The sequence below is a fragment of the Sinocyclocheilus anshuiensis genome, unplaced genomic scaffold (genome assembly GCF_001515605.1).
Source record: "Sinocyclocheilus anshuiensis isolate Anshui unplaced genomic scaffold, SAMN03320099.WGS_v1.1 scaffold481, whole genome shotgun sequence".
Classification (NCBI taxonomy): domain Eukaryota; kingdom Metazoa; phylum Chordata; class Actinopteri; order Cypriniformes; family Cyprinidae; genus Sinocyclocheilus; species Sinocyclocheilus anshuiensis.
In genome coordinates this window covers 2601207-2612285 of record NW_015539907.1, presented here as the reverse complement: position 1 = coordinate 2612285, position 11079 = coordinate 2601207, and the positions used below count along the sequence as shown (strand labels likewise).

General features: G+C 36.5%; 2 protein-coding genes across 4 annotated transcripts in view; both read right to left on the bottom strand.

Annotated features, from left to right (window-relative positions):
- The window catches only part of LOC107686308 (uveal autoantigen with coiled-coil domains and ankyrin repeats-like), a 22347-nt gene extending 19223 nt beyond the window's left edge, over window positions 1-3124 (bottom strand). For 2 of the 3 annotated variants that reach the window (XM_016483257.1, XM_016483258.1), the window contains exons 1-2: window positions 2958-3123; window positions 1594-1721 (exon numbers count right to left, since the gene is read on the bottom strand). In XM_016483257.1, coding sequence (XP_016338743.1) covers window positions 1594-1721; window positions 2958-2993 — 164 coding nt within the window. In that variant the 5' untranslated portion in view covers window positions 2994-3123. Of the gene's footprint in view, window positions 1-1593; window positions 1722-2957 lie in introns of all 3 variants that reach the window. The other variant, XM_016483259.1, reaches the window with a different exon arrangement.
- A 1525-nt stretch (window positions 3125-4649) lies between these two features.
- Window positions 4650-11079, bottom strand: part of morf4l1 (mortality factor 4 like 1) — a 7398-nt gene continuing 968 nt past the window's right edge. The window contains exons 2-12 of the mRNA XM_016483326.1: window positions 10714-10760; window positions 10223-10290; window positions 10026-10112; window positions 9750-9830; window positions 9570-9595; window positions 9227-9315; window positions 9015-9116; window positions 7372-7460; window positions 7030-7202; window positions 5244-5328; window positions 4650-5004 (exon numbers count right to left, since the gene is read on the bottom strand). Coding sequence (XP_016338812.1) covers window positions 4920-5004; window positions 5244-5328; window positions 7030-7202; window positions 7372-7460; window positions 9015-9116; window positions 9227-9315; window positions 9570-9595; window positions 9750-9830; window positions 10026-10112; window positions 10223-10290; window positions 10714-10760 — 932 coding nt within the window. The 3' untranslated portion in view covers window positions 4650-4919. The remainder of the gene's footprint in view (window positions 5005-5243; window positions 5329-7029; window positions 7203-7371; window positions 7461-9014; window positions 9117-9226; window positions 9316-9569; window positions 9596-9749; window positions 9831-10025; window positions 10113-10222; window positions 10291-10713; window positions 10761-11079) is intronic.

Sequence of the window (11079 nt, the reverse complement as noted above, 5' to 3'; positions counted from 1 at the left end):
GTTTGTTTACACATTAAACTCGTGGCCACGAGAAAAATATGTCGTTCCCTCAACATAAGAAGTCGTGGCCACGAGAAATGGATGTTGTTCCCTCAACATAGCATCTCGAGGCCACGACATAAGGATGTTGTTACCTCGACAAAATGATTTCGTGGCCACGACATGATATCACGTTCCCTCAAATTAATATCTCGTGGCCACAACATATTATCACATTCCCACGAGTTATTATGTCATGGCCATGACAAAACTAAGTGAACCGAACATGTCAGCTCCTGGGCACCGTAGAAATTGGATGACTTTACAGTGAAAATTAGATAATTACACAGGTTTTTGCAAGGCAAGGTGGGGGGACCAGAAAACTACATATTTTAACGTTATTTTCAAAAAAATTAAAACTTCCTATTTTTTAGCTTTTATCCCATACTAGTATTTATCACCACAAGTGTGTGGCGGGCCCATGGAGGAAAGATCTCATTACAGATTGTGGAAGCAGTACCATAGCTTTGTCAATTATACAATAAAGGAAAACAGAAGTCTGTACAAAGCAAACAGGACATTCTAGATATCTTATCCTTAAAGGGTTAGTTCACCCAAAATTGAAAATTAGCCCATAAATTACTCACCCTCAAGTCATCCTAGGTGTATGACTTTCTTCTTTCAGACGAATCCAGTTGGAGTTATATTAAAAATTGTCTTTATGCAACACCCGCTGAGTGGCATTAAACAGCTTGAAAGATCAAAGACAATTTTTTATATAACTTCGACTGGATTCGTCTGAAAGAAGAAAGTCATATAGACCTAGGATGACTTGAGGGTGAGAAATTTATGGGCTAATTTTCATTTTTGGGTGAACTAACCCTTTAAGGATAAAATATAAGAGTAAACCAATGCAGAAGTGGGATTTAAATAGCATTAACGTTGAAATTGCTTCAGAATTTGTTTAGCAGTAAAGACTTCGGTTAGTGTACATGTGCCACTCATGATCCAGGCAATTCTAATGCAAAAGCACTACAAAACTTGAGTGCTACAGACTCCCTACTTTTCATTCAGAAGCAGCTACTGGAAATAAATTCAACAACAATCAAGGCATTGTGTATTGCAGTGGAGGACGAGGGAACAAAAAATAGGGCTATCAAAATCCCTTCCCTCATTCCCTGGCTGGACATTTGCACTTTTATTAAAAAGCTATCTTTTGGGGCAAGAGGCGAGTGATGAAATGCATTTAGAAGAAGTAAGCACAGGAGTCCCAGCAGGGAGGAAAGAGATATGTTTTTGAGATTCACGTCAAATCAAAGATCGCAAGACCACTTGATCCCAGAGCCCTTCACAGAGGGGTTCGATTCCACTTCAAAACATATGAGCTCAGTAGTGCACAGACCCATAAGAGGATGCTGACTGACTTTAAAATGAGCTGTCTTTGCAAAAATGTTATTATGTCAGTCAGTTTTGCTGCATATAGGTAGAAAATATAGATTATATTTACGTGGGGAATTATTCTCAGTAAAGAGCACTAAATACTGCTCTCTGTACAGTAGACAGTATTTTTTAGCATCACGTAGTAAGAGATGGTCATTTGAAAGTGACACTTACGCAGAATGGCCCTCTGGGTCTAGTTTGGTGGGGCTGGGTCCTTTCTTGAGTGTGGCTGTGAGTTTCTCTATATCTCCATTCTCTGTTGCCTTCATCAGACGCTCATCATACTTTCCCCATTCTGTGCTCTGAGACAATGGCAAATATAAAAAATATTCAATATTTCACAACCTATTCTACTGCAGCTCTACAGAGCCATCACTGGAAGTGTAATCAGTTTTGTCATTGTATGTTTGGCTCTGCTAATAAACACTTTCTGGGGAAATCCGTTGAAGTTTCCTTCACTTCGGAATATTCATTTACAGATTTGCGCTGCGCCGCTGCCTGCAGCGTCTTCACACACAAACGAAACTTACTAAAGAAGTGTGGAGTGGGACATAATATACCTCTGTAACGTTAAATAAATACAATTTAAATTCACATCTCGCACACTTAAATGCCCTTTGTATGGAACATATACAATCCCTTCGAACTGGAATCATGGAGGAATATTACACACTACACACTGACTAAAATTTAAAAAGTGAAAACGCATAATAGGACCCCTTTAACAAAAAAAAGAAAAAAAAAACTGTTTGTTTAAGAGAAACAAATCGCCAGTTTTAATTTAAACCCTTTTTTAAAATTCCACAATATGATATATTTCCTCCTAAAATAACAGAATGTTGCTATGCATAATTTAAAAGTGAGCATTGCTACTATATTGTGTGCAATATAGCAAGCTGGAAAGCTGTATTGACCAATCAGCATTCAGGACTATAGAACTATTCTGTAGTTTACAGCTCTGGTTTACGCCAAGGTGATGCTGAATTCTTGATTTTGATTGGCTGTCAGACGTTCTAATCTGTCTATTATTTTCAATAACCGCACTATGAAGTAGTTCCAGGTCTGCTGACCTGGATTCCATATGATATGGCCAAATTATTACTTAACAAAATTGTTATTCAAAGAGCCTTAGTCTACCACATCCTAAAGAAATATGATAAAATTTTAAACAATATTTGTGAAATGGTTCTACAGTTGAATTCCATTGCAACAACAGAGCAATCTCTGATTGTCTCACTCATGCGCAAAATGTTTTACTAGAAGCATAGGTGAAATGCAGCGATAAAATCAACTACTGAGCTTTTGCGTAATTTCTGAAGATATGATAAACGAGTAGTAGAGTCCTTATCACTTTAGACATAAACATAACCATTCGTTCCTGGTGTTCAGCAACATAATATGCAACTTACAGTACAACCATGCGCGTACTGACCACCCACAGCCCCATTATTACACACGCTCAGATTGAGGACATATTATGGGCTTGGTCCAAAGTCTTGACAAGCTTTTCGAAACAGTAAAACTTGTATAATGTTTACCTCGTTTTTCTTAAGCCGTTGTTTTAAACTTTTCATAGTTCCAGTGTAACAGTAACTAAGTCCAGTGCACTTGTCCAGATCCCCAAATTTGCGTCTCTTGTCAAAGTTTGCCTGCAAACTTCATTCCACCCCTTGGTTACAAGGTTCAGGCTCTATTGAGACCTGACGCACTCCCATGAACCAATCGTCAGGAAAACTGTGTAACTATGAGCCAATCGGCGTGCACTGGGAGTCTCCGTATGAAGGTCATACCGTAGAAAAGCTGATTCACATGATTTGTGGGCTAGATTCCACAGACTCGATAGATGCCTTCAAAACCAGCTCGACAATGAGTGTTTGTTTTGGATACAGCTTCGAGTAATACTGTCAGCAAGCTAGTCTTGTTTGCAAACTTGTCAACACAGTTGCGTCATCAGTGGTTGGTTGGAAGTATGCTTATTTTTTAATTCATCATATGATTTAAATAAACATGTATTTATGATATTGCACTTTTTGTGGAAACACCTAGATATATGTGCTACCACGGACCTGTTGTCTATACGTACCAGGTTTTAAAGACATTGCGCTAACAAAATAAAGGCCAGTAATTTTCAGGTTCCAGTTATTAATGAAAGTATAAATGATCCATTATAGCGCCATCTAGTGTCTGTAAAAAGTGTGTGTGTGTGTGTGTGTGTGTGTGTGTGTGTGTGTGTGTGTGTGTGTGTGTGTGCCTGATTGGTTTGGCTTCCAAATTCTTTCATTTACCGTCTCTGAAGCCCAAACAGAAGAAAGATAAGAAACACAAATTGGTGCTTGCAACCCAAGCTTTTTGCAGCTTCTTTACGGAAGAGCCACTTGTGTATGTTATGAATCACATCCTGCGAATCCCATTCTCTTTGTGGTATCGTGTAACAGCCCTCTAAACATATTAAAAGGAGATTCATTTCTTTGTTGAAGTACAGAATGACTGAATAATACCGATGCTGCTCCTACTTCCAATACATTAAACGCCAGGGTTATGTTCTTTGTGGTAAAGTGTAATTTTATGTTTGAGTGGCTCCAGCTCAAGTCTGGGAACTCGCCAAATCCAGTAGACAAACCGGTTACAAACATGAGCCTCTTGAAAGACCTCATTCATTCCACCCTTTAAATATGTTCTATGTAACAGCAGCCGCCCAAATAGAGCGTATCCATTGCCTTTGCCATTGTTTTTCTCAAAAAGCAGTTCTACAAGTGTTTTAATGGTCACTGCAGTATGTTAGGTGGAGTTGAGCTACACTCAAGTTAGCCAGTGCTGCTGGGTGGTTTCTGAACATTTGCAGTCTGCTGAAAAATTATATTCATCAGTACAGTAACATGCTCTTTTAATTTCATAATATGTTTAAGACAACATACTCAAAAGTTATCAGTGCAAACCTCCCAAATGTATTAGATTGAAACAAGCAAAGAACTAAAAACAGGCTTGGACATTTCAAAGACTACATTTTCAAATGTGATGGCATCTGCTGCACACCATTGAATTGCTATTGCTACGTAAGCTTTCCTTTTAACGTCAAGATATGAGCCATCGTTAAAGCTATTAAACTTTTTTTATGAAAATTGGCAAGTCATGTAGTTGAAAAAAATCCAGCAGTCACAGCTGAGAAAAACAATTTATTGACTGACATGTTTGAAGAAGAAAAAAAAAAAGGGTAAAAAAACAAACAAATGATGCAGCATTTCAACTATACATGACCAGGTTCTGTTTATCAATAATACATAAACAAAAAAAAATGGATCAATAAAATTAGAGCAATTACCAGCAGCTTTCTGAAGAGATTTAATCCTTATCTGGAATACCAGACATCATCCTTAAAGTACTGAATCAATATTGACTGATGTTGTGGGCACTAAGATCTTCCACAAGACTGATGAATGGATTTAAAAAAACAAAAATAAAATGAGGATCAGAAGCACCAAACATCCTCACTGGCTTTGCCCTCAGACAGCTTTGCGATGATATTCCGGAGGTGCAACCTCATAGTCGCTTGCACTGAACAACGACAATGAATTCTTCACCAGATACCTAAATTGAGCATAGAAGTCAGTTACTTTCTGCAAGTGATGTATAAAGTTCCATTTTTAAATAAATTGATCTTAAATAGTTTTCATAATCTGCATCGCTTTGGCTTGACATTAGGCCAGCTTCATTGAAAACTAGTATATAAGATCATCATAAAATGTCTTATTACTAACCTGACAGCCTCAGAAAGTTGCTCAAATTCTCGAAACAGATTCAAAATATTAAAACAGATTTCTGCTTACTTTAAAAAATCTTGTAGGTAGCTGAGAAGCAGGGCCAGACTCTTCTCATCCAGAGGTGTGTAGGCCAGCATTGCTCCAATTCTCACTGTCAGAGGACACAAAAGAGGCTATAAATCACCAAACTACTAATAATGTAAATTAAAACATTCTCTGAGATAAATCCCCCCAGAACTCATTCACGATATTTTCATGATTACATTAAGCTTTATGGATGTGATTATGGGCATGGATTATTATGCATCTTCCTATAACAAGTTTGTAGCATTCAAAGCTCACATTTAACTAGGGATGTAACGGTATGAAAATTTCTTATCACGATTATAGTGACTAAAATTATCACAGTTAGCAGTATTATCACGGTATTGTTCAAATGTGCTGGAAATGTTCAAAAAGTACTGACACAATTTCACCAAGTTTTACATTTAAAATCAACAAACAACAAATAAAATGGGTTTTTGTTTGCATAACTAAAACAATAACATTGCCAATGATGTCCGGATTTTAAATGACAACATGACTGACAACAGTTTATCTAATAGCATGTTCAAATATCTAATGTAAATATCAAATATCTAATGTAATAAAACTGTGTTTTATGCTTCAGGGCTCCAGACTCATTCTTCCCACTGGTCGCACTTTTGCGACTAACTTTCTCAGTTGGTCACACCAGCACATGATTTATTTTTAGGGATTAATCAATGCATGCTGATGAACTTTTATCGTGGTTTATAGTTACATGAAAACGAAAGTGGTTAACATTCAACCCCTTCTTTTTCATCAGTATTATTTGTGATTTGAATTTTGTGAACAGGGAGTTTCTCTTCAGCTATGTTATAAGCCGGGCTTCGGATGCTTTCACTTTTGAATTCGCGATCTTGGTGTCATGTTTTACAAGAAAAGATAATTGTCTGATTTGCTTACATACATCTATACATATTTCACTTTTTAAGACTAAAACAAAAGATGGATTAATTGTTATTCTTAATATACACCACATGCTGTATTATATACAGACTAATAAATTACAGAACATTTAGCAAACACTGAGGAATCAAATAAATAAAAAAAGAGAGCCTCCATAGCATAACGTGAGGTAAACAGCAAAGATAACAAGCTTTTCAAAATGAAAACAAAAAGAAAAGTAAAACTAAACTTGCTGTTGGTGACGGTGCTCGCATGTTTTCCCCCCCACAAGAATACCAGCATGTTCACCTTTGGTTTAAGAAGCAGTCATTTACTTTAGCATGAAAACCATCCATCGTTTCCTCAATATTCGATTCATTTTTGCTGCTCGCACCTTCACGCTCCTGCTGACGCGGCGAGTATAAACCAGGCTCTACACTCTATAAGCACTGCGCAGTTCAAACGAGTAGCGCGGTTTCGTTTGCCTTTTGATGTTTCTCATATGCAACAGAAATGCAGCGCTGATGAGTTAAACAATGCGGTGGTCGCACCAGTGCGACCGCACACAAAATTTAGTCGCACGGGCAGAAAAAATTATCGCAAAAGGCGCCCATTTGGTCGCACTCTGGAGCCCTGTCCAGTACAGTATTTATTTATCCTCAGTTGTTCAAATCGCGGTAATCGAATACGGTTATAGTGATAATTAAAATATGAAACGGTAATACTAACCATGGGGTATTTTATCACGATTTATCATCAAACCGGTAATCGTTACATCCCTACATTTAGGTTTTTTTTTTCTAAAATATCTGAAATTGACTGGTTGCTCTGATTTTGAAGGTACAATTAAGTTTCAAAATATAATTAGCATTTAAGTTCATACCAAAAAGCCTCAGCAGGTGTGGCGCTCCGTAGATCTTCGACATGGATGTATCTGGATGGTTTGCTAGGATCTCTGCATACTGCGGCCTCTCAAACTTGTAGAGGAGCTGCGTGCCCAACATGACATTGAAGTACTCGCGGATTCCAGCAACGACCTCATTCACGGCAAATTCCCTGAGAAAAGATCAAGTATCTCTTTAGAAACTAGTCTCTACATCTTATTTGTGAATTTCTACAACAGGGATGATTTACACAACAAATGAGTCATTTGTACAAAGGTGATTCCAATTAACTGGATAAGAAAACTATTTTCAGAAAACTATCATATGGCATACAAACATACTTGTTATCAGAGTTTCCTCTTGATTTCTTGTAAGTTGCATAGTCCTCAAGGACATCATCTACATTCTTTTTTGCAGGCAAGTGAAAAAGCTAAACAAAAAAAAGAAATAAAACCACAAATATTTTCACAATGCACATTAAGGCGTGTTCACACCGTGTCAGAATTAGCATAATTACAAGATTCCGACTTGTAAATAGTTCATGTCTTCATAGAACTCATAATTACAACCTGTAAACTCTGAAACTACTTTCAACTACTGTTGAAACTTCCAATGTAGTTCAGTAGTTACCTTTGTAATATTTCTGTTCCCTAATGCACAAAACTAATGACTAATGTTAATGTCTGAATAATGCAGTAATGTAAAAAAATAAACAATAGACCAAAATGTGACTAGCACATAGTTAAATACATCTAATGTCCTACTAAATAAACTATGTTTCTTAATAACCCATTTGCATAACAAATGCTTCCCTGATGGATAGTAGTTTTGTCTATTGACTGCTCAAGTTACAAATTCATTTTATTTTAAAGATTTATTTTTGCATTTCTTGCCTTTATTATATATACAGTGGAGAGCATACAGAAAGCGAATTGGGACAGAATCAGGAAAGCAGGCCAGGCTTCAACTCGAACAGCTCAGAGTAGAACGTCACAGATTGTCATCTAGCAATTACACTAATTACACCATGGTGTGAACTAGGGCTGCACAATAAATCGAAATGGAATCGAAATCGCGATTCGACAGAAGCTGCAATTGTCATGCGTATCTTTCAGTGAAGCACGGTTCTGTGATCAGCAGTAAATCTCCATCCAAAGGCCAGAGGGCGCTCTCGCCCTGAAACTCCAAATATGCCTCGCAGAAGAAACCCAGGAAATGCCTATAGTGGTAGCTGGATAAACAGAAGATTTAACTGCTTTTATTGATTCAACGTGACTAATAAACACACGATTATGACAATATATGGTTTATCTGAGTTATTATTATTATTATAATTTTCATTAAAATAAAGTATATTTATAATGCAATGCCTTTATCACTGCTTAGAATATTATGAAATATGTTGCGTGCATTATTCTGTATAAGAAGTCACATCATCTCACAGAAGGATTTATTTCAAACACTCGACTGATGTTATGAAGTGAGTTTGGAGTAAAAATTTTATTAAATGTGGTATTTTCACGTGCTTTCAGATGGAGCAGCATTTACTACACAGAGCCGTAGTTCACTGAGAAGCTATGCAAACAGCTGTCATTATCGCGAACGATTTCATAATCGCGCAATAAAATCGTCTGTGCTTTTTTTGCGTAACTTGTCCGTTAACTACGGCTCTGTGTAGTAAATGCTGCTCCATCTGAAAGCACGTGATGATTTACTGCTGATTACAGAACTGGCTTTACTAACAAAATGCGCATGACAATCGCATTCGATTAATCGTGCAGCCCTAATGTGAACATAGCATAATAATTCAAAACTCAAAATGTAATTGTACGACCAATTTACACAGATATCCAGGAAATTTTCTGCAAATGTGCAATTGGAAAAATTGTTCAATATAATTATGTCTAGTTGCTGCTTTAGACAGCATTCTGTAGTTTATTATGCAATAAAGTTGAATGAAGCATGGGAGGATGTTTGTTGTTACCTGCTTCTGTCTAGTGATCAGGTCCCAGTCATCTACCAGCCACGGTTTTAACTCTTCGGGAATTTTTACCTTCACTTCTACTCGGTTAATGAAAGTCTCCTCCTGCATACAAAACCAGTTTGGGAGTCAAAACCAGCCTCACTTTTAACTTCTGTTAAAACACCAACTCAGAGAGACTCTGAATAATTAAAACAGGCTTTGAACTGACATACACTCTCCACAGTTGGGTCAACACGTGCCCTCTTCTTGCGTGGGGGGTGAGGCATGTCCCCAGTGCTAGTGCCCTCTCCAGCCCCTGGTGCTGAGAAGCAAACAAGACAAGCGATTGTTATCAGTTAATAATCAATAACTCCAAACCACATAATGTACATTAATGTATGAATTTTATTGCATCTGCAACTACTTAAACGTTCTGACAAATACAACAAATACAAAAAAAACTAACTGTGAAACTCTTTAAATGGTTATTAAAATACATCTATACTCAGAAGGTTCAATCAAACTGCTTTGGCAGGTCAAAATACATCAGTATTTGCATAGGGAATAGGAACTTACACTTTTGCTTGTTCTTCTTTGTTTTTCTAGTGACATGAATAGAAAGCATATGGTTAAATATGCACCAGTAAACACGAGTTTGCAGTTTTGACAGGTCATTTTAAAAAATCTAAATGAGGCAAGAAGCAGAGTTCATTTGAGGGCACTTCAAACCGTAAAAGCTGACAAAGTAACACTCACACATCTACATTTTTTTGCTGCACAGCAGCGATTTTCTTGCTCGGTGCGACACCCCTCATCCTTCCCTCAACATAATGGTCTCTGAAAAACAATATTTTGCATTAAACCTTTTCTCATCGAAAGATAGACATGCATCACAGATTGCATAAACCATTTCTTGATCCACTAGAATAACAAAAAATAATAGGGACATAGAAGCGTTATGTGCATTAATTAATTGATTTCTTTGAAAGATCTGTTTTATGTCACTTGTTGTTTCTAAACTTTATTACTCACTGGTTTGCCTTCTGAAGCTCTTTCTGTTTCTGCAGGTTACTGTCCACATATTTGAGCACACGGCTTTCAGGAACCCATTCGTCCCAGCTAGAAACACATTGTATACACATTCTTAGAATTAGGTGACCAAATCACATGGTAATTGGCAGAAACTACATTAACCATTTTAACTTATATAACATAGATTTTAAACTTACTTTTTATTCCATCCACTGTAATGAATAAAGTATTTAACTTGTTTGTCCTTGATATTGATTCTTACACACTGTGAGGAAAGACAAAATATGTATAAACATCCAAATCATCGTTCAGAAGACGACGGTTCGAAAATTCTAAGATAACTAATACAATTTAAATCATGTTGAACATTAAAATACAACACAACCAGGGAGGAAGAAAACAGCCAATTCACATGAAAATAAATGAGGATGACAAAACATCTTAAACTCTGAGATTAAAAAAAAAAAAAAAAAAAAGGTTAAATGGCCGCTGTGCCTATTTTATTCAACTTAATACAGAAAACAAAATCAAAGGCATAAATCCTTATCTACAAAACCACTACATCAAACACTTGGACTACATTTACACAAAAAAAAAAAAAGGAAATTTCCTTCATGTTACTGCTACCAAAAAATATCAAACAGGCTTTTGAAGGATGCAAAACGGCATGGATGATTCAGACAGATACCTTAGCTTCGTATAGCAATGGCCCATGAAAGCACAGCACTCGTTCACCTGAAATACATCAGAAACATTAATGTGTAATGACCTCCACAGGTAGGCAAATAAAGAAAGCATTTAATTATATGAAACCGTGTATAAGCACATGATCATATGTGTTTATTGTGTATATTTTTAGCAAATACATACAAAACAAGTCATAACACACAAAACTAATTTATTTAAAAATACATTAATATAAGTGTTTATTGTAATTTTCCAATTTCTGCCTGCTCATTTAAAATCGAAACATAATTTGCATATCTATTAAATAATACCAAATGAAGTCTTGGCTTAAAATGGTTTTTCAAAAGTTTTAATAAAATGCTATTTA